General features: G+C 29.4%; 3 protein-coding genes across 6 annotated transcripts; 1 reads left to right on the forward strand and 2 right to left on the reverse strand.

The window, feature by feature from the left end:
* Nucleotides 1-127: 127 nt before the first annotated feature.
* Nucleotides 128-12,688, forward strand: LOC132949594 (putative leucine-rich repeat-containing protein DDB_G0290503). Of its 2 annotated transcripts, none has more exons than XM_061020573.1 (30): nucleotides 128-574; nucleotides 2,532-2,924; nucleotides 2,988-3,107; nucleotides 3,168-3,229; nucleotides 3,305-3,678; nucleotides 4,702-4,796; nucleotides 4,877-5,048; nucleotides 5,128-5,252; nucleotides 5,312-5,485; nucleotides 5,544-5,786; nucleotides 5,859-5,954; nucleotides 6,017-6,120; nucleotides 6,184-6,376; nucleotides 6,432-6,638; nucleotides 6,694-6,846; nucleotides 6,917-6,991; nucleotides 7,082-7,318; nucleotides 7,392-8,214; nucleotides 8,286-8,350; nucleotides 8,897-9,048; nucleotides 9,111-9,255; nucleotides 9,355-9,519; nucleotides 9,591-9,713; nucleotides 9,781-9,918; nucleotides 11,238-11,339; nucleotides 11,406-11,564; nucleotides 11,637-11,798; nucleotides 11,868-11,942; nucleotides 12,013-12,230; nucleotides 12,297-12,688. In XM_061020573.1, exons 1-30 carry the CDS (start codon nucleotides 560-562, stop codon nucleotides 12,439-12,441), a joined length of 5,310 nt encoding a protein of 1,769 aa, XP_060876556.1. In that variant the 5' UTR covers nucleotides 128-559; the 3' UTR covers nucleotides 12,442-12,688. The 2 variants fall into 2 exon arrangements, with proteins under 2 accessions (XP_060876556.1, XP_060876557.1); XM_061020574.1 differs by lacking the exon at nucleotides 128-574 and adding an exon at nucleotides 2,071-2,464.
* A 14-nt stretch (nucleotides 12,689-12,702) lies between these two features.
* LOC132949596 (calponin homology domain-containing protein DDB_G0272472-like) lies at nucleotides 12,703-18,962 on the reverse strand. The gene is made up of 9 exons (XM_061020578.1): nucleotides 18,687-18,962; nucleotides 18,372-18,566; nucleotides 18,093-18,277; nucleotides 17,902-18,022; nucleotides 17,629-17,799; nucleotides 17,036-17,157; nucleotides 15,929-16,172; nucleotides 12,910-13,083; nucleotides 12,703-12,840 (listed from the first exon to the last, which is right to left on the reverse strand). Exons 1-9 carry the CDS (start codon nucleotides 18,960-18,962, stop codon nucleotides 12,739-12,741), a joined length of 1,590 nt encoding a protein of 529 aa, XP_060876561.1. The 3' UTR covers nucleotides 12,703-12,738.
* A 1,016-nt stretch (nucleotides 18,963-19,978) lies between these two features.
* On the reverse strand, nucleotides 19,979-22,869 carry LOC132948649 (spermidine synthase-like). 3 transcript variants are annotated; one of them, XM_061019211.1, is made up of 5 exons: nucleotides 22,595-22,869; nucleotides 21,318-21,495; nucleotides 20,880-21,247; nucleotides 20,561-20,796; nucleotides 19,979-20,481 (listed from the first exon to the last, which is right to left on the reverse strand). In XM_061019211.1, exons 2-5 carry the CDS (start codon nucleotides 21,443-21,445, stop codon nucleotides 20,335-20,337), a joined length of 879 nt encoding a protein of 292 aa, XP_060875194.1. In that variant the 5' UTR covers nucleotides 21,446-21,495; nucleotides 22,595-22,869; the 3' UTR covers nucleotides 19,979-20,334. The 3 variants fall into 3 exon arrangements, with proteins under 3 accessions (XP_060875194.1, XP_060875196.1, XP_060875197.1); XM_061019213.1 differs by having other exon boundaries at nucleotides 22,553-22,869; XM_061019214.1 differs by lacking the exon at nucleotides 22,595-22,869 and having other exon boundaries at nucleotides 21,318-21,517.
* Between the last annotated feature and the right edge of the window lie 1,250 nt (nucleotides 22,870-24,119).

A 24,119-nucleotide genomic window follows, 5' to 3' on the forward strand; every position in this document is an offset into this window, starting at 1 on the left:
GTGTGTGTGTGTGAAACAACAGTAGTTCGTGCCCCGTCGATGCGAGTGTGTGTGTGTGCTCTTTTCGTTCGTCTGTTCTGCACGGCGTCTACAGCGCTGTCCGCCGCCGGTGCTGCTCCCTCACAGCCAGCCGGTCGTTTTACTGACAGTACGCAACACGCCATTGGCCCGCGGATCCCGACCTTGGCAGGTGGCGACCAATTGCGGCTACCATCACGGCGGTTACCGCGCGAAGATTGTCTTGGAGAAGAAAACAAGCGCGTCGCGACCGGGAAAACGCCGGTCCGCCAGCCGGCCGACCGATTGAGTTTTCCAGTCATTCGTGTACTCGTTTTTCCTGATTCTTCCGTCCGTCAACACTTATCGTCAGTCGGTCTACCGGAAAACGTGTTTTGCGTTTTCTGTTCCACGATTTAACTGCAGTTGTAGTTGCTACGATCAAATCGTTTTTTAAGGTTATGATCCTGTGGCGTTAGGTTATATAAATGCTCGGCATTTCAGCAAGTGGCAAACTGGCAACGCTTCCGCATTCTACCATGCCTGAAATCCTGATATCACCATGACGTGCCAATCGGTAATCGCCAATCTCCATAATAATAATATGCCCATTGCCTATATTTGCCCATAATTATGACATAATAATATAATAATAGCGTATGCCTATGCCCATAGACCTGTAAACTAACAGTGGAACAACAGTGGAAGATCAAGTGGGGAGAGGGAGAAAGGGGACATGATTGAGTACCTATTTTTATTGTTATTTCCAGTAAAAAATATTGACTCATATTGCATAAACAAAAATGTTTTCATCAATATTAATAGAAAAAAAATTGAGCATAAATCCAGTAAAGCGTCCACCCAAATTTTTCATAAGTTAAAAAAGTTGGAATAAAAAATGTCTGTAAATCACTTAAAATATTACGTCATATTATGAAAATTTAAATTAGCAGGACGGCTCAGCTCTCAAGTATGAGCAGTAACTGATCGAAAGGCAATAGGCATTAATCAAAAATAAAAATACTCGTAGAAACAACGAAATTAAAAATTAAAAAATAAATTAACTATTATTCCAAAATCCAAATTAAAAAAAAATAGGTATCAATAATAAATATTATCAATCTATTGCTTTTTCTATTGTTCTTTTTTTTTAGAAGCACGGCTATATCTATGTAAACGTGTCTAGAAGTTATTACAAAATTGATATGTTAAGTTCCCAGATAATATTATTGTTATCTAAAATCTTTCTAAATCGATATATATTTATTACGAAATAAACGTAACTAAACCCTTAGTAAAAATGTTAATTATAGAAATGTTTAATTATTTAAAACTTGGAAATAGGAATAGCTCAATAATTTCTTTTAATATCGAATATGTTATTATTAGGGCTGTGATTTTGATGCAAAGGCATCTTTTTTTCTGATGTTTTGAAACGTTGATCCGTAAGTTTAAAATGTGATACTGATTATTTTAAAGTATTTTTTATTTTGCATTTTTTGACGTTTTTAGTGCTTTTTTTTTTTGAATTTTGGTTCAGTGACCTGAGCCGTTCAGCTATTTTACATTTTCATAATATGACGCAAATATCACCATTATATTGTTCTGTGGAGTGTGGACTGTGATATGACAGACTGTAATTAGTAATAGTCACCAGAATCGCGGGTAAAAATCACGGAGTTTTTTTAAACCGCAGGTTTAGAAATTATAAAATACAATACAATACAAAATAAATCATAATTAATCTTATTTGCCATATAAAATATCATAGAATTGCCAACCGACCTTAAAGCCTCAAATTTTAATTCTTTATATACTTATATTATAGACCACGGTCTTAGAAGATCTTCTAAGACAGTGTTATAGACTAAAGTACTACAAAACAATCTGTGTATATCAGTCCATCGTAAAATTTAAAATCTAAAAACGAGGGGTGATAAATATATTATTATAGTGGTGTCTTCCATGATGTAAATATATTCATCCATTGTTGTCAGTTATACTTTTGTTATTAGCAACGGTGATAACTGATAAGAGATAAAACATTTTGTTCTGAAATTTTAAATAGTATCTGTTAAATTATTAGACAAAATAATTATCATTTTATAATAGTTTTAATCCTTACTTCCTTGAATCAGTTGTGTTCAAAGTCTAAACTGTCTTAATTGCCGATAATTCTTTGTTGTTGACCTATTATTGTTTTAAATGTAGTACAATTTTGGACTTTTGTGTTGAATCTTTTCAAATTTTTAACATCATAAGTCTGTTTTATCTCAACTTTATTTTGTATTTTTATACTGATGACTTACTAATATGTATAACTTGTGATGACTATTATTTACTACTAATTTGGGTAGTATTTTATCGAATATAATTCACATTATAATGAGTATCAAAATTAAGAAGTTTGCTCCAAATAGTAAATTAATTCTAAAGTAATTTTACGTTGCCGTAGTGATTTTTGTTTGTATGCAATTCATATTTTTTGTTTATCATTTCTTGAAGCCAGTGTTATAGATTATTTTTGTTTTCAGACAAAATTAAACAACATGGAATTAGAATCGGTTCATGATGCTTATAAAAAAGAATTAGAACGAGTATGTGAAAAGCACCAAATTGAACTAGATGAAAATGAACAACGACATCGTATTGAAATACAACGTTTGTGTGCTGAAAATTCATTTGAAATATCTAATCTTAAACTGAATCTTAAATCTTTATGTGAAACTGAATTGGAAACAATTAAGAATAATCATGAACGTGAAATTTGTGAATTAAAAGAACAATTTGAGAGACGTTTGAATGATCTTAAGGATTGTGACTTAGATACATTAACAAAACGTATTGAAGATGATATTACAAAAACTCATGCGAAACATAAGAAAATAGTTTCATATTTAGTAAATGAAATATACAAACTTAAAAAAGTAATATTTATTTTATTTAGGTACCAATTTATTACAAATTATTATAATCATTTTTTATTTCAGACAATTATAAGTTCTTCTTTTGACGATGTTGATAGATTTTCATCTATAGATTCTTTTGATCCAAAGTTGTTTCAAAACAATCTAAATGGACATGATGCAGATATTGAAACTTCAGACTATGTAAGCTTAAAAATATATATAATATTAATAGTTTGTCTGATGATATGTCTATATTTTTAGGTATTATCCCAGGATAGTATTGATATGCAAATCAAAGATCTTGAAGACATTGTCCAAGAGAGGTAGCTTATAATAATTATATTTGCTTTTATACATGTTTTTTTTAATTTATAAAACAAAATAAAATACAATTTTAGAGATGATTTGCGTTCAGTTGCAACTACTCTCCGTCAATTATCCAAATACTTGTGCTCTTTTCTATTAACTAAACAAGAAGAGTTAAACAACTCAATTGTAGAGCGTATGAATGGGATGGAATGTGGCGGAGTTTTAAGAGGCGGTGGTGATAGGTATATCATTGAATCAACTGATAATTGTGAAAAACCTGTTAATGAAATTAGAAGTCCAAGAAGAGTACATTTCATACCAAACATTGAGGAGATTGTATCATTAATTGACGAACATTCTGTATTAGCTGATTTTACTACTGAAGGAACTAGTGAAGAACATAATCATTTAGAATTGAATACATGTTTAAAGAAGCTAAACGAAGAAGCTGCTGCATTATCTGGTAGGTTGAGTACCTATATTCTATGGGCAATGTAGTTTATCTCACAAAATTTTTCATTACCTAGTGTTTTTATCAGCTCATAAAATTAATATTTTGGCCGAGGAAAATGGGGCATTGTAATATAAATTATAAAAAAAAATATGATTACATTTTTAACTAAGTTTAACAACTTACAATGTTTTCTGTCTATTTTGTACACATTGACTACTAACGTTGCATACCTATGTATTTTTATAAATTAATAGATAATATAGAACTATAATAAGTAATATTATGCTATTATAGTATGTATTATTGTACACTTTTTCTGTTTGTATTTCAAAATTTAGTTTATATAGGGTTATTTACCAAGCATGTTCGATATAATATATTATATCCATGACCATGTCAAGATAATTTCATCGACAAAATGAATAGTTCAAAAGCTTATCAAAATTATTTGAATGCTCATAACTCATAAGTCAAAGTCATAAGTAATGCTCGGAAGTTATAGGAGCTAAGACACTAAATTCATAAAATTTAAACAAAAAAATCTAAAATATGCAAATAAAATAATTCAAAAAATTGTTTATAGAATACCTAAATAAAAGTAAACATTTGATGCGTGGAAAACTGATTAGTGGTTGGATGCAAAATATGTTTCTAAAATTCTAAAATCTAAACCATCCACGTTGTGAGTTTTCACTGTGTGTAAAACAAAATATTAAATAAATCAAAAACTCTTTGTAGCTTACATTTTCTGAGTTAGACTAGGGAATTATATAGTTGAGGCAATATTTAATTTTACCTACATTTCCCATCTAAATCGGTTATGTTTATATTGTTCGATAATCCATTTTACCCATAATATATTAAGACGCATAATAATGTATAAAATATTTTATAAAAATTGAAAATAATATAGTGTTTCAAGATGGATAAATGCTATTAAATTCTGCATAAAAATTCATATTCTCTAGATACTCCTTTTTAAATAGTACTACTTTATTCATTTATTTTAATTTTGTTTTCATATTTTATTAGATGTTATAAATAATGAACAAAATTTACTATGTACAAATTCAGATGATATATGTCATAAAAGATTTTTTGATAAAGAAATTGAAAATTATAAAAAAGTAAGTATTTTTTCATACTAAATTTCTTTATTAGTGATTAATGTATTAAAATAATTCTTTATATTAATTATTTTACTTAGGAGCTTGAAAATCAGAAGTCAGATTATAAAAAATTATTTATGGAAACTTCTGCACTTGAACAAGAAAATATATCATTGAAGGAGCGACTTGAAAAAGAAAGTTCCTCTGTTAATGATATAAAACAAGACAATGATATTGACAATGACAATTTAATATTATTAAAAAAAAAAGGTACTAAACAGTTGATAAAAAAAAAAAATAATATTATAATAAAAATTAATTTTAATTTTATCATAAAAATATGTTATAGCACAAGAATTAATTAAAAATTACGATGATTGGCCTAATTTACAAGTTTTATTTGATGAATTTTCTGCCGAATATATCAAAATTATTGAAAGCATAAAAAATGATAAAGATGATCTTGCCCAACAAGTTAGTTATCTTAAACTATTAATAACTACAAAATAAATGTTTTTTTTTTTTTTTTATAGTTAGTTGTAGCAGATAGACGACTAAAGTCATCACAAAAGTTTATAAAAGATCAAATAGCTGAACGTGAAGTTGAAAGAGAAGAATTTGATAATAAATTGGAGACATTAAAATGCCAATTGAAAGAAAAAGAAAGAGAAAAAGAATCACTGGATACTGAAGATCTTAGATCACATGTATTTTTATTTTAAATATGTTTTTAGTTCCTTCTATAAAAAATTTTATTTTTTTTAGACTGAACAGGTGGTGACTGAGGCCGAAGAACGGTACATTAAATTAGAGAATAGATGTTTAAGGTCTGAAGACCTATTAAATACTTCAAAACTTGAGATACTATCATTAAAGAATATAATTATTAACCAGGAAACCAGATTAGAAAATTTGATAAAAAATGAAATTTCTCAAAAAAATTCAATTAATCAACTAACAAATATGTTAGAAGAAGAACAAAATAATCAACAAGATATGCTTACTGAAGTAAATTTAATATATTTTATATAAACATCATATTTATTATAAATCTTTTTGCAAAAATGTATTTATTTATAGTTAAACCGGTTGAAAAATTTATTAGAAGAACAAATTCAGAGTGATTGTCATGAATTTGCTGATATTGAAATTGTTATTAATAAAATTAGATTGCAGGTATGTGAAATTCAATTTATTTAAATATTTCTTTTTATTGTATTACACTACTCTTGTTTTAGTTAAAAGATGTTGAAAAAACCATTTCTAAAAGAATTAAAGATCTTGATACTTTTTGGGTTACTGAAGAATGTGGTTCACCAATGTCTGAAGATATTTCTGTTGCGTAAGTTTTAGGTATATTAAAGTTTTTAACTTCTTATGTCAAATAATTTATTTTTTCCATCAGAGAACGGTGTGAACTACCCAGTAAAATAAGTATTGAGAAAAATAGTTCCCCTGCTCGTATAGTCGCAACATTAGATGATGTATTCATTAGATTACAAGAGCGTTTAAACAGACTTTTCAAATCAGAAGATGCTATTTTTAAGCATGAATCCGATCAACAAAACATAGTTAATAAGCTCAATAAACAAATTAAAGTAAAACCAAATTTTCATGTATAATAAAAAATATATTAACCTTTATTTACTTTAGAGCTTAGAATCTGAAGTAGATATGTTAAGAACAAGATTAGCTGAAAAGAGTGATCAATTAACTACTGCTAAAATGAAAATTGATGAACTTAGAGTATTAAAAAATGACAACGTTCATTTGGCCACCTCACAGTTACAAGAAAAACTTCAAAAAGTTACTATAGAAAACAAGCAATGCACTCAAGTTATGGAAGAACAAAATCATGAGGTGCGTATAATGACGAAATAATGTTAATTTTTGGCTTACTTAGTAAAATATTTAGATAAAAACTTTGAAAGATTCAACAAAATATTTTAAGAACATGCTATCTGCTTATGAAACAAAACTTGCTGAAAAAGAAAATATTGATCCTAATACAATTAATAATCTTGAGTCAAAAGTTGTACATCTTGCTGAAGAAAACATTAGTTTACAAGTATTTATTATTATTGGTTCTATGTAACTTAGAATAAAAGTTAATAACATTTTATTTATTTTTTATCAAGATTGAATTAGCTAGTAAAATATCTCAAATAGAAGCATTATCTACCCAGATTAATAGTTTACAAATTAAAGAGTTGGTATGTAACAGTGTAACGGTATCTTAATAATTGTATATGTTAGTTATCTATAATAGTTATTTGTTTATCACTTCAATTTTTTTTTTACAGAATCAAAATGCCGAGAATAAACAAAATTATAGTGTTTCTAAAAGTATTGGAACGGACATGCACATAAGTGAAAATGAACAAATGCGCCGAGTGATTCCTAATGAATCTAATACTTTACCTTCTTTACAAATGTCTTACCATCATCAAGATGTTTCTATTCGCGAACCATCAATTATAAATTTGAGTCTTCCCTCTCAGATTACTAAAGACACTACAAATATCCACAGTTCTATATCCGTAAGAATAATATTTTTTTTTAATTTAAATATTTGTTTTATTGACATTATACATGATTTATTTAATTAATTAGGAGGACTTAAAATCAGCACTTGCCAATACAAAATTGGAGTTGGAAGAAAAAAATGCTCTAATAAAAGTAATGGAAAAGGATACAGAACGTATGGATCAACAACTTAAAGAATTAAAAGAATCTATAAAAATGTTGAATTTAGAAAAAATTGCTCTTGAAGATCATAATCATACTTTAGTAGAAAATGAATCTATTTTAACAGACAAGTTAACCGATGCATTAACACACCTTGATAAAAAGCAAGAAACATTGGCTGAACTTGAAACATTAGGTGTAAAGTTGAGAGCTGAAATTCAACCATTAGTTTATATGAAAGATATTTTGGAAAAAAAAATATCGGCAATTAAAGACTGTAATAAAATACAATTAGAGAGGATAGAGTGCTTAGAAAATATGAATGAAGAACTTTTAAAGGAATGTGATCATTATAAAAAAAATCAGAAGGATTTAGAAGAAATTAAATCATTACAACAGGATAATTGGACATTAAAAAATGAACTATTAAATACTGAAAAGTTCAAAGTAGAAGTTGCTGAAAAATTGGAAGAATTGAAAAATGAGTATGATTTGTTGAAAAGTAAAAATCTAGCTCTGATTGATGATATTGAAAATTTAAAATTGGATAAATATCGCTTAAAAAATGAACTGGATAAGAATGAAGAGTTGCATGCTGATGAGTTAGTCGGATATCAAAATTTATTAGCTGAAGAACAGAACAAAAAACATCAAATTAATATGGAACTATTGAAAACCATTGAGGAATTAACTAGTCAAGCTTCAGAACAACAACAATTGATGACTGGTATACAAGAGAATAAGGAATGTAAGCTAATCACATTTTTTGTGCTATCATGTCCTAAGTTATATTTAATGTTTATTAATATCTGATTTCAGTGGAAATGACATGTACATTTTCAGATTTTGGTTCAGAAAACTTCACCTCTAACATGAGTAACCAAGTAAGGTTTATAACTTTTTTTTATTTGTATATATGAGCGAGTTCCCATTACACATCTGGTTTACCTCATGACTATCAGACTATTCAGTATATCTTAGGCATCGCTATACTTCTTTTTATTTTTTCCCTCCTTAATGGCGCTGTTGGCACTCCTGATCTACTCGCATCAATCTCATTTTGTCATACAACCTATCGCACGAGAAACCATCATTCTTTTTTTATAATGAATCATTTGGTGTGGTCACAACAGGGGCAGATTTTTGGGGAAGCGATGTGGCGGTAATTGGGCTTTTCAACGATTTAATTACAGTCAAGTCTTTAGTGTATGTTATATATCACTCATAAATATTCCTACTCACCCCCTACTTAAATAATCTTCAGACCCCTGACCCTGATAGAACAAGCGTTATTATATTTCGAACATAAAAATGATAAATGTCCAGTATCTTAAAAAATTGGACCCCCCAATATTTTTTTTAGTCATGGCTTTGAATATAGTGCCAAATAAATAAATTTAATAATAATGTTTATTTTTAATTAAATTTAGCCTAAAGATAACATAAAAGCTCTTGAAATTGATCTTGAAAATGAACGGAAAAAAACTTCTGGATACCAAATAACTATTGAAAACAAAGATGCTGAAATTGAGCATTTGAATACTATTAAAAAATGTCAAGAAGTTAAAATTTCTGATTATATGTAAGACGTATACATTTAATAGTATACAATTACAAAAAGTTATCTCATCATTTTTTTTTTAGACATAGAATACAAGTTGAATTGGATACAAATACCAAACTGGAATTAACTTTGGCAAAATTAGAAAATCATATTAAAGAATTAGAGAACAAGATTGAAATCTTCAAAGCCAAAGAACTGCATCAAATAAATGATAATTTAGTGGAGGTAATATTATTTATAGGTTGTAAATTGTATTATAACTAAGTAAGTTTACCTCCACATAATGTATAATATTTATTAATTCTTATACATAACTTTTTTTAGAAACTGGAAAATGATTTAGTAAAAGTATTGGATACAAATGAAATGTTAGATAAAGAATTGACTAGAATTTTAGACATTAAAGAAGAAACTGACCAACATTTAATTGAAGCCTATAAAAAAATTGCTGAACTCGAAACTAATAAAAATCAAATTTCACTTTTATTGGTATTTATATAAACTAATATTTAAAAAGATTTTGTTAATAGTAAAATGTATGTTTTGTCAAAAATATTTAGGAACAACTAGAAAGTAAAAATCAAATGATTGAGGCATTTAAACATCAACTGGATAATGCAGTAATTGCAATGAAAGATCAACAAGTAAGAAGTGATAAAGATAAACGGTCATTAGAACTAAAGGTAATAAAATAGAATTTACATTATTTGCTTTACTATATTTATTTATAAAAATCATTTTAATTTATAGCTTTTAGACTTAAAAAAAGAACTTAAGGAGAGTAAACAGAAGTATCAAGAAATATTAAATGATTTGGAAATTATGAAGAACTATGTAATTAAGAAAGAAAAAAATACTGAAGGTATACAGTTGATTTCTGAAAAGAATGTAAGTATTGTTTTACTTACAGTTGTGAACTAGAATTACCTACGCTTACCCTATCTTAATTTAAAATGTATTTATTTCCTTTTTTTGAGCAAATTATTAGTCTGAATTATAATAGTTATATTTTACTCCTTTTATCACCTTAATTATGCTATTATTAAACTATAGAGTGTTTCATAATAACTGCAACTCAACGCTAACGCACTTTGTGGCGGTTTTGTCTCAAATCAGGGGTTTTCAAACTAAGATCGAAAAATGTTTAAAATATTCATTATCAATTTTAAATTTTCCGCGAATTATTATCACCAAATTAGGTGATCAATGTGCGCAAACGCAATGCAACTCCTCGCATAATTATCTATAGGTACAATAGGTATCTGTGGATAAATATGCGAGAAGTCGCGTTGCGCATGCGCATATCGACCACCTGATTCGGTGACTCGTTGCTATATCGGCAATGTTTTTTGTATTGATTTAATATGGTGTGGCTCCATCCATGGTATATGATCTAAAGTTAGTGTCGGGTCGCAGTTGTTTTGAAACGCACTATATATTAAAATCTGTCATAAATGTATTATATATGATAAATGGTATACAGAGAAACTAACTAGAAGTTTGTTGCCCTCAGTATAATATTCTAATTATTAATATTTATAAGATATAAATTAGAAAAATTTTAACTGATTTAGGAAGCGAGCTACAGCTTATATAGTTTATAATATTTTTAATTTTGTGATTTACATAACCTATTAACGCAGTGCGTTGCCATATGGCAACATAGATTTTTTACAATCATTTTTAAGGTATAACATACATTTTCAACAAAATTTTGGTTAAAATTGTAATTAAAAAAACTTCGGCACTAATGGGTTAAACTCTTTTTCTTAAAAATGTAGTAAAACCATTTCTTGTATAAATTTAAAAACTAAAAATTACTTATTTTGAATAGTATTCAAATAAGAGTAACCGATTTTCTTCCGGTTAGGTCAGAACCACACCCCTAGACAAATCTGTTGTCGTCTGCTTTCATATCTAACAGCGTTACATGAGAGCGCTGTATTTGGAAGCTAGTCATACGCATTATCCTACCGCCTAAGGTTACTCTTATTATAAAGTATTGTATTAGTATAAAGTTATGTAAGTTTTTAGGAGTTTAGTTTAGGCGTGAAATGATATTAGGTAAATTTAAGTATATATGGTTTGCAGGTTGGGGTTTCTGAGTGTAATCACTATGAGATGTACTGTATTCATTATAAGTTATTAGTTATTACAGAAGCTTGAGTTAATTATTACATAGTGTTGAAAAAAATGTATGATTATAGGATAACTTGGTATTACAATTGGATGGTGTGGAAAAAACTGCAACTGAATGGAAGAAAAAATATAATGACTTGCTAAATGAGAACTGTGAAATAAAACATAAAGTAATATTAACACTTAAATTTGATTAAATGTTATTATTTAGCTACAAATTTTTATTTATTTATTAGTTTGAAAGTCTGGATGCTGAATGCAGTCATTTGCAAAACAAAATTACAGAGTTGCAGAACAAGCTTACGTTAAGTGATCATTATAAAAACAGATTAAAGATTGATATTCAGGACATAACTACTCCTGCAGACTTGGAGCTAAAACACTCAAAATTAATTGTAACAATCTATTTTATACATCTGACGTATTTAATTATTAATTAACGTACATGATACTTTTAAATAATATAGCTTAATTTGGAAGCTGAAAATGTGTCACTAACTAGAAAACTGACAGAAATAAGAGAAAAGTACAATAAGTGTAGAACTCATCTAGAGGACATAAAGACTATGTTAACAAGTCAAAATTTAAAAAATATTGTCCAGGAAAACATGGAACTTTGCAATACAAGAGTAACACATTTATGAATAATGAGTATATATTATATTGTATAATATTTTTATTTATTTTTAATTTATTAGGATAAATTACAAAATGAAGTGATGGAATTAAAATGTTGTAATCAAGATTTAAATAGAAAATTATTGGAAAAAAAGGTAGTAGATATTTTATATTTTATTTTATTATGTAAAAACATAATCTATGAACTGTATTTATATACTGTAGGTTGAAAACCATTGGCCTGTAGTTGGTAATCAACACATTACACGAGTAGAAGCTCTCTACCATTCGTTGGTGTGGCAAAAGATGTACCTGGTAAAGTTGGCCAGAGGCAAAGACAAGTTGCTCAGATTTATCATTCAAGAATGGCCTGACTTAGATAATAGTATTGTCAAAACAATGATGCAAAGAATATGTGCCAAGAGAAAGATGTCAAAGTTTAAGTGAATACAAAACAATTTTTTTTTTTGTATTTATTGAATGTATATTAATTCAGTTACTTTTTCTAGAATTGTAGCTATTAGTCTAATAGCAATTCGTCGTATGAGACTGATAGCTGTGAAACACATACAACCCAAGATTGATCTCACACAGTCTAAACTTGATTTAATACATTATAATTTACCGAAAAAAATGCCATGGATTAAGTGTTAAGTTATATGATGTTTTTCATCTGGTGCCATTATAATTAGTAGATTTATATGTATACATATAATTTTATTATAGTTATTTGTGGTACAAATTTTTTTTTATACATTGATAATTTTTAAGTATTTAGTATAGGATTTTTACGTGTAACTAATCATACATATATCTTTATTGTGATATTTTTAATAACTAGTTAATAATATTTTTAAAAGAAAAGACTTGGAAAATGTGCCTTCTATTTAATTTTTTATATACATTTTTACAATTGGCATTTTTAATTACATATTTTTTTTTAAATTATTACTAAATATGGCGTATTATTCTTGATGTATAAATTGGACCTTTTGGAATTTTTTTTGATACCTTATTGTCGTTTATGCATAAATTGTTCTTTTCGAGGTAATCCTAAAAATTGAATACATATTATTTTTTAAATGTATTTCTTACTGTGGCTAAATGTCAAATAATACTGACATTCACTGTTTTAAGTAATGGCACTACTGGATTTCCAACTAATATCTTCTTCTCAATCACATTTTTGGTATATGCAATGAATTCTTCATCTTCTCTCTGCCACTGATGTTCAAATGCTGCGTGACGATCTATATCAGCCTGTCTATTCGCCAATAATGCAATCCTTTTATCGTTCTACTCCAAAATAACAAATTTAAGATATAATTGTCATATTCTTTAATATCTATAAAGAAATAAATACGATGCTCAATTTAATTTATAACACTACTTTCAATGTTACGTGTGAATGAGTGTTCTACCATCTACCGGAGAAAAAATGAAATAATAACTATTTAATTTATGTTATGAAGAAAATTAACAATTAGAAAAAAAGCTATTAATTTTAGATATCAAGTTGGTTAGTGAACTAAATTGTGAATAAAAAGGGGAGCTATTTTACTATTTGGTGTTGTTGTGATGTATATATCACTAATAGGCAGGGTCAGTCTATGATTAGTCTATAGATTATGAAGTCATCGTTTTATAAAATATATTGATTTTTCTTGATATACTTATAATATTTTTAATAATGCAATAGCTGAACAACTGTATTTTTATTTTATTTTAGCATACATTACGGGTGTAAGCCCTATTTACATTTAATATTAATACAAGTAATTACAATAGTGGGATATAACAGTGCAATTTACCATAAATACACATATACATAAATATTTGATTAGGTTTGTGAGATGGTAAGGAGGGGTCAGAATTGGCAATAGACATACAGCGCTTCGGAGTGGTTCGTTTAAACCACAGTTAGTGGGGAAGTAGGTAAATTAAAAGTCGTGTGTTGACGGGTGAAACGAGGGGGGACATTTAAAGGAATGAGAGAGAGAAGGTATGGTGAGTCAATCTGCCCATTTAATAATTTGGATAGAAATTTAGAAATATAAGGTTAGAAGCACGCCTACGATCAGCTAGTGAATCTAGTTTGAGATATTCGCGTACTGGTAAATAATTATGAGGAGGACATTCAATACTGAGTACATGACTGGCATATTTTAAGAATTTATTTTGGACTCGCTCAAGCATTATTGCGTTTTGTGCAGTATTAAGATCCCAAATGACAGAGCTGTATTCAAGAATAGGCTTTACAAGTGAACAGTGCAATGCCTTAAGAGGAGATGTTAATTGTAGTTTGATTATAGATGAAGATGAATGATGATATTAGTAAAACGGTAACACTTGTCATTTATGACTTATAAATTATAACGCCTGTATTAGATTTGGAATTTGGGATAAATGAATAATACACGGTATCAGGGACGCCCATAGAGATGGGCCAGTGGGTGCCTTCCTACTGGGATTTTTTTAATGAACCAAAAAATCAATATATCATAATGTAAATATGTGACTAACTATGTATGTATAACACAAATTTAATTTTGCACCCACTGAGCTGATTATCTACGGGCGCCCCTGCACGGTAGGTACAAGCATTGTCATTATATAGAGTATAAACAACATACCTACTGGCTACTATTAGTGTCTAGAACCATTTAATATTTTATTACTTATTAGTTACCTAAATGCATTAATTAATATGAGTATATATTTGACTGAGGTAATAATGTGATATAAACTACCTATGTCTACAATTAAGTGCGTCCGCAAGTAGGGGCAGTTTCCCCCCCCCCTGGCTTTTTTTGGGTCGATTATCATGTTATTATTGATAATTTTAATGTCCTAAAAAAACTTGAAAATTCCATAACAATTCTAAATAGCGCACTAAATTATTTTTATTTTTAATATAAAAAATCTACGTATAATTCATAAATATTTTTTACATTCCCTGCCTATATCAGAGAAAACCTGTCACAAAAATACTCATAGGATAGAGAGACAAAAAATGTAAAAGGGAAAATATTTTGCCCTCCCCTTGACAAATACCTGCGGACGCCCTTGCCGAGAGGAAGATTGAGTTATAAATTATAATAAACAGTTATAACATGTACAAATAATATATTAATGGAAAATAATATAATATAGGTAGATACTTAAGTAGGTATAGGGTAATAGGTACTTGACAAAAAAATATTAGGTACAATATTTTTAGAGCTTTCGTGGACGATAGACATATAGTAACAGACCATATAATAATAATATGTTTAATATGAAACTTGGTACACGACAGAGGGATATTGAATCGCAACGTCACAACAGGTGAACAATTAACAATTCAATAGTGGAAAGGCCAAGTGATGTACCCTCAATTTGATCGAAATCGAGGTTTTAACTGAATATGATAAAACACAAAAATACACATTTTTTCCAAGTAACGTGTAATCCCCTAATTCTATGTTAAATCCAAGCTAATTTTACTTAAGAATACTGTACCCAACCCACAACAGCAATAGAGAATCGATTAAATATAATTATTAATAGGTCAGTTATGAAATAATGTAACTCACTTACGACTTACCCACCATTGTTTTGTAATGTACAATTAACATAACACTAAAAAGCTCATAACTTAACCCACAATATTTCAAATATCAATGCAGGTAAAATACTGTAATTCTTACAGTGGCACAGGAACTATTTTTCACGAGGGAGGGGGGGGGGCAAAACATAAAACACTTAACAAGTATACTTTAGCCCCCCTTTGCCACTGAACTCTTAACTTTCTTTACTTTCAATAGCATAATGACTAATTATTTGAAAAATAATTTCTCACTTTTAACTGTATAAATTATTTATTAAAATACGTGTTTAACGATTTACCAATCAAATTTTACCTTCTTCGGATAATTTTTAACAAAACTATTAATATTTTAATCTCTTCTGTAAAATTGTATTTTTGGGGATTACATAATCACTATTAGCCTATCCAACGTCGATTATTAATCAGGAAACATAGTAGAGGATAGGATTCCTTGTGGCAGTTCGGAACTAAGGTCCTACAAGTGGTACAAAAACCGTTACGCTAAGAAGAAAGAAAAAAAAATGTTAAGACATTTATAATTATTATACTCACACACTGTTTTTCGAGCTGCTCCCGAAACCGGTTGGCATTTTCCGTTCGCGTTCGCGCGCGTAAATCCGCAAATTCGGTCAACAATCTTTTTTCACGTTCGCGTCTGCACATCTCCGATCGAAGGTCCTGTGCTGATAGCTCCCGTCGCCTGCAGATTTCCTCTTCCCATAGTCTGTTGCCGATCTCCACGTGTTCTATTCTCCTATTGGCCAGCTCTCTATTTTTGCGCTCCACTTCTCGATACCTGCAAATTGCAATCGGTGCGTACAAAAAACTGATGACATAGCTGCAATCTCCCCCCTCCCAAAAAAAATATCGAAACCCATAATATATTACAAAAATATTAATTTTAAACAGTGTATTACAGCGAACACCAAACACATATATACGTGTATTACGTGAATAGATTTGTTTTTCAGGGAGATATACCCACAGGGAACAATCCGTTAAAATCTGTATACATCATCACCTTAAGGTAAGAACAATTTTGTGTATAACATGCATTGCAGATGGTTATTGATGCTATATTATGTTTATGCTGTTTATAGTGCTTTTTGTCTATTGGCACTGCTGATTGCATTTCGTACCACATTTTATGCGAAAATGTTTAATACACGCGTAAGTATGTGACAGCCGACAGGTATAATATATGCTGCAGGAAATTATAAAATATACATAATTAATCGCACGTCAGTACCTAGAGAACTGGTGATACTGCAGTCGTATACCAATCAATATAATTTAAAGTAGGTATACCGCAATACCCATTGACCTATAAACTAATGGACAGCGCATTCCACTCCGCCCTGCCATCAATGCACGGGAATCATGTAAGAGAAAGAAAGGAGAGAGAACGAAGAGAGAAAAGAACATAAAGGGGGTAATCATTGACGTATGAAACTGATACTATATTCCCCCCACGTTCTCTTTTCTCTTTTACTCTATATCGTACCCCTGACCTCTCTCTCTAAGAGCTGTCCATTAGTTTATAGGTCAATGGCAATACCACAGTGTGGCAGAAGATCTTAATACAAATACAAAGACGAAAGAGATTATTTTTTAGACTTTCTCACACTTGCAGCGAATGCTGCTAGAACATTTTCTGACCGTTTTTCCTGCGCTTCTACGGCGTCCAGCACGTCAGACTCTGCCCACCCGCTTTGCTTCGTCGGCCAAGCCGCCGATTTCGTCCTCATCTCCTCCAGTGCCAATTGTTTGACCTCCACAAGCTGCCCAAACAGAATAGAATCGAACTTTAGAGTGAATAATAATTATTGTTCACAATACGGTTTGCTGTGCACCGTAGTCATACAGAACAACGTAAGACATAGGCACGTGTAAATTGAAGCCTAGGCCCTATAGGATGGTGCATGTTAGTTTGTTTTATATAATTAGGGTGTGTATCTAAGAGGATTTAATATGTGTATATCACATATTATTATTTTGGGCGGAAAAAGTATAATATAAATTTTCCCTGTATAGTCTACTATAATAATATATGCAGATCCTTCTGCATTCTTATTCAAAAAACGTCGAGTTTTAATATGATCGGTTTTATTCTTGTGGTTTTTACAATCTGATTTAGCTGGTTAAAAAAAAAATCTCAACCTTACCAGAAACGAAACAAAAATGGTTATTCGCCAATCTATAGTATTATGTATATGCGTTATTGATAATCCTATTAAATCCGAAGACATTACTTCTATTTCTTTTAGTCTCCGCGCTCTGGCTAATGTCTTCTTTGTCTCCGCCATGATGGTAGTGACCATATCCTCTTCCCATTCCTCCGTCTCGCGCACGTTGTCTCCGCTGGTTATCATTATGCGGTTGTCCTCTATATCCTTTTGCAGTTTTTCCTTTGCTATCCGTGCCTATATAATATGTTGTCAAATAAAAATATCATTGTTATAAAAAAACTGTTCATATATAGGTATCGTCGAATTATCGCACTAATAAACCTCTCACAGTCTCACCTCGGCAGCGGCCTTTTCTCGAGCTTCCTCGATTTCTTCGGCTATTTTTTGTAATTCCACCTTACCAGACTCACGCGACGCAGTCTGTTCGTCGCTCCTCTTATCCCCACGTTCCTTCAGCCTGTAATTTATTTACATATTGATAGTTTTATGGCAAGACTTTCGGTCAATAGCCCACAAAATTACATTACTCTTTTAATAAAATTTCAGCCTTAGATCTTTTTAGCTCGTTGTTTTTTTGTTTTTCGTCCACTATGTGTTTTATATACCGTTCCGCTTCCTTGTTTTGTTCTTGAGCCGTCTCGAGGTCCTTTTTCATCTTTTTTTTCCTCTCAGCTTCGTTAAACTTTAATTGTATTGCCCTCTCTTTGAACACCTGAAAAATTAAGTCAGTCACCAGCACACAAGACAATTAATTCTATGCTACGTTTGGTTTTATTAATATTAGTTATGGCAATTTTCATAATAACTTCAGAATGCTGCAGAGCTCTATAGAAAGTTTTCGTTGCGTCTCTCTCTTCGAATTTCAGTTTGCACGCTTTCTCGATGATCCTGTTCCTGGCCTCTAGTGCCTCGCGCTTCATCTCCTCGTCCCTCTGCTGCCGTTTGGATTCCAACTCGGACAGCGCCTTTCGTTTTTGTTCCAAAAGTTTTTTGGTTTTGTTCTGTACACATGCGTTAACGTAATTTTCAATTCAGCCATATGTCTTTATAGCAGTTAATGTATACTCAGCTTATTAGCAGTTAGAATGTTACACGTATTATCGAAATCCAAACCCACTAACCAGTTCTGTGTTGTCCCAACCGTCCACCATCTTTTTTGATGTTTCTCGGCGCATCTCTTTCAATTGCTTGCAGGCTTCCACCGCTTCCTCTTCATCCATTTTTTTCGTTAGAATTTTTCCCAGTCTTTTCCATTCCTTGTTGGATATTAAAAGCGCACGATTACTAGGATTTCGGTGGCCAATGTAAACGATTTCCATGCTTAGAAATTTGTGAATAATAAAGTATTGGCTTAGAAGGATTTGTGTCGAGAAAGTTTGTTGCCTATAGCGTTGCATGCTTAAAAAGAGATCATTGATTGCATACACCCTTGGTCGTCATTGACAACAAACAAAATATGCTTAAAAAAATCTGTTGAACCCTTGAACCCTATATTCCACACCAGACTAAACTTCAAAGTTCAAGTTCCTTGAATATATCCGAGATTTTGTTGGATTTTATTTTAGACGGTGAATAAATAAATTAAGTCTAACAAATTCACAGAATGGTCTAACAGTGTCTAACAAAACAAGCTCAAAAATTTTTACTTAAGAAAATTTATGCTAACCTGAAGTTGGCAGATCAAAAACGTCTTACGACAGAAATAAAGACCAACAAATTTGTTTTATATATAGATGTGTCTGTTATGGTTGTTGTTATAACATTATGAGGGTGATTTTTTATGTACCTTTCACCCTAACAAAACTTTTAAATAAAAGTAATTATTAAATAATAATAATAATATATTTTTAAATTAAGTAGCACAGTTAATAATTAATATAATATCATAATAATACATTAACACTTAAATAAACTCCTAAAAATAAGACTATTTTCTTTAGATCTTTCTGTCAGCATTTCTTGACCATTGTCACACATTTTATGTGTTTTGACGATATTTTTTTTTGAAATAATTGAACGCCAATATTAATTTTATGGTGAATACATAGTTTATTAAAATTAACTTTAACGATATTTTAAAATATGTTAATAATGTTTGTAAGATAGGAACACCCTTGAAACTACAAAAATAAAATATTTAAGCATCACACTAAGTGCTGACACATACTAATATGATTCATTAAATATAATTTTAAATATTATAAGGAGTATTTATTCTTTTTCAATAAATAGATCATGTACTGGTCGTCTACACATTGATCATGATATGTTAATATTAAAATTTTTAGATTAAAGATTCGTCAGCTTATTGTTGCCTGGTGGCCGGGCAGTACATTTTATTAGACTTGGTTTCAAGGTGATAACAAACATGTATATGTGATATAACTGAATAAACAAACAAAGTAATCAAACATTTGAAGAATTGATAATTATGTATTATAATATACACCTGATATACATAAAATAAAATAAAGTATCAATTTCTTTTTTATTATTATCTATTTTGTAATTCAATATTATTAATACTAACATATGAGAATCAATTAATTTAATAATACATAGTTAAGATTGATCACATGTGGTTAGGATACAATATAGAACAATGCAATTAAAAAAAAAAAAAACTAAAAGCTACAGTTTAATACTATTTGATGTATAGAAAATTATTTTAAATTGGTTATTTAATTACAAGCATAGCATATAACAATAAAGTGACATTAGACAAAATTAAGTCCATAAATGAGGTAATATTGGATGATTAAAACAATATTAGCAATTAATATGTGGAATAATCATACGAGCAAACCTAGGAATACTAAATGAAGCAGAATGTACATCTGGTGAGTAATGCTTGAGTTTGTGTTTATTCATTTCTTCTACTGTGAAACTATATGCTGGTATTTTGAAATTTACTAGCTGAAATAACATGAAAAATAAATAATGATTAAATTAATAAATAATAATTTACCAAATTGTAAGGATAATCTTTTCTAACCTCATTGTCTGTAGCCAAAATGAAACTGATGTTTCCAGTTGGATAAGATGGGATAGATATAGTGGCTAGAGTAACCTTTTTAAAGTTTGCTGAACAGTCTTCGGACAATCTGATCATTGTATCTTGATCTTCTTTTATCCAAATTGATCCAACTTGGGAACATATGATACCACCAGGTTTTAATGATCTTTTCAATGATTCAATATAAGTTTTCTGAAATAATGACTCATTTGGACCTTAAAAAAAAATCATTTGAATTGCAACATTATATAACTTATTAAAATGACATTTTTATCCAATAAAAAGAAAAAGTACTGACCAACGGGGTCTGAGGAGTCTGTAATGATGATGTCAAAACGTTGGGCATTATTTTTCATAAACTCAAATCCGTCTTCAATATGCAGTGTAACCTTGTCGTGTTTAAATCCACAAGCCATAAATGGTAAATACTGTTCTGAAAGTTTCACTACTCTTTCATCAATTTCAACGACATCAACGCTGAGCACTTTTGGATGTTTAACGGTTTCACGCGCAACACCACCATCGCCACCACCCACCACCAAAACCCTTTCTGGATTAGGATGGCTACAAAGTGGCAAGAAACTTATCATCTCTTGGTATGAAAACTCATCAAACTCTGTACATTGGATTATATTATCCAAAATTAAAGCTTTTCCAAACGATTTGCTAATAACAAAAATAAATTAGATATAATGATCAATAGCTTTGTGTTGTATATAATCATACAGATACTTACGTTTGCAATACCATGATATCTTGATACGGGGATTTTTCTTTATGAAGGACTTCTTCTACTTGTAATGAAAGTCCAGCACCTGGCCATGTATCGGATTCTGTGAACCAACCTTGTTGTAAGTGATCCATTATTCTTAGCTTAATATCTTGATCATAAGTAGTGTAAAGATGTCGATAACCTAAAATTCACACAACAATACCCTTAAAAAAATACTAAAATGCCCTAAAAACTCCAAAAAATTACCAAAAAATCTAATTTAAAAATAATAATTTTGATTATAGATATGGGTGTGATAATGAGCATCAGAGTAGTTTAAAATATGAATTGTAATATTAATAGACAATAGTATACATTTAAATGTAAAGAATTATATAAAATTATTAAAATGCTTGGCATATGTGTGAAAAAGCACTTGTTTTATAAATGTATAACATGCAAACGATAAATCTAACTGGTACGCAATAATAATATTTTTTTTTTTTGAATAATTACAAATTTTCTTTAAAATCTAAAATTCAAGAAAAAATGCCCCCACATAGCACAAAAACTACAAAAAATGACCTAAACATTATAAAATCACGTAAAAATGTAAAAAAATTACGTTAACAAAAAAAAAAAATGCATTTATAGCTAAAAAGATGTAAAAATGCAAAATTAAATTAATATATTCTGAATCAAGTTAACATGAAACAAATTTTTAACTAAGATAAATATATAGAATTAAAGGAAAAAAATACAAGTCATCAACATCTCTAACAATAATCACAAGTCTAACAAAAAATGTTAGGTGAAAATTAAAAGGTATCTTATATAAAAGTCCAGCAAAAAAACTAATGTAATAAAAGTCTGGTAAAAAATACAATATTTATATATTTTATAAAAGGTAGGTACACAAGAATAATTATTTTTAAATTAACTCGTTTTGTAGAAATTAACATTTAACTTATACCTACTTTACCTTTTTTAAAAATGCCTATAAACATAGGTAAACAAATAAATATAATTATATAAAAATATCTTTAAAAAATAATACAAATTGATGTGACTTTTATCCCATTGAACTTCTTATGGCCTAAACTTTTTACCGGTTTTTTATTCCACATGTTTTTTTGCTGGAATTGACATATTACAGAAAAACAATTTTTTTTTTCATTTTTATTTTATTGATAAGTTATGAATATATTTTATTATTTTTAACATAGATAAAACAATTGAAATAATTAATATATATTTACTCTATTTATCTATATTGTTTATATTTTTATTCCGTAAACTACCTATATTCCAAATTTCCAAAACGAGAATTAATTGTAAAATTTCTTCGACCGTGTTTTCCGATCCGTGGTTGGCAAGTGGATTACGATAGCGAATTGATCTAAATGTCACGAGTCGACAAGTCCGATTATTGATCAAACACAATATTTAAACTTTTTAAACTTTAATGAAGATTTACAGACTACGACTGTTGAGCGTTTAAAGCTGAACAATTATTTATTCTTTTAAACATTTGCAATGTTCAATTGTTTAAATAACATGTGTTTTTTTTTAAATTGTTTGTTGTACTGATAACGGTTACGCAGCAATCGTTAATCGTTATCATAATCTCGACGTTGTCATACCACAGAATTCTGTGGTCATACTGTCAAGGTGGATTTATTTATTTATAATATTTATAAATCCACCTTCCATACTGTCATAGCAGCAGTGGCGTACATTCAAATTTTCTCGGGGGATTAAAAAAAATAACCAACACTATAACCTTTTATTTAAGACTTCCCATTTTCCTAACAATGAAACACATTACACGTATAAATATGTATGGGCAAAATAACAAAACAAATACAAAGGTTTACACATAAATCATGGCAGTTAGATACTATTTATTTTATTTTTTTTTTTTTTATTGGTCTTGAAATCTATAAAATGTCTGCTCCGACAACTTGGTCAATATTTATAGTGAGTAACAGATTAAAGAATTAAAAAAAAAAAGATACAATAGAAACAGTTTTAGATTAGTTCATTTGGTAATTTGTACATTGAAAAGGGGTTGACTAGAAGCTTGAGTAATTTGGTTGTCTTGAAAAATTCGATGATGTTGATCTCATTGTCCGGATTTGGGCCTAGACTTGCTCCAATTTGGTAGCTTATATTGAGCTCAGATATTATTTAATATACACATAGTATGTACAGAATATTATTAATTATTATTTATAATAAAAATTCTAGTTTATGGAATTATGTCCGCACGCAACTGACTGTGTACGATCAAATGTCTATTTCGATTGAAATACGGCACCCATAATTTCGTTATGATATTTTTTTCGTTGTTGGTAAAGTATAGTGTATACTCAATCGTCATATTATTATGACGTATGTTTGTGAATACACGGATGATTAATAAGAAATGCATCAATAATATCACAACTTTTTTTTTTGGTCCTGGGGGGTTTAAACCCGACCCCCCCCCCCTATTTGTACGCCACTGCATAGCAGTATCACAGATTATATTATAATTATTATGTTTATATTATACATAGAAAATAAGTCTATGCTATTATATTATAATTTTATATAATCTGTGGTATTATCAAATACTTATATGCATGGGCATAACTATACCTTAAAGTTAGGGAGGGCTTCAGCCCTAACATATTTAAAATAAGTAAAAAATGTGGGACCCCACACCCCAAACTTGTCCCTCAAATAACATTCATTATTAAATTATATTAGTTTATTACATAGATAATATAAGAATATAAGAATAATAATCTTATATTATCTATGATTTATTATTATACACTG

The sequence above is a fragment of the Metopolophium dirhodum genome, chromosome 7, assembly GCF_019925205.1.
Source record: "Metopolophium dirhodum isolate CAU chromosome 7, ASM1992520v1, whole genome shotgun sequence".
Taxonomy (NCBI): Eukaryota; Metazoa; Arthropoda; class Insecta; order Hemiptera; family Aphididae; genus Metopolophium; species Metopolophium dirhodum.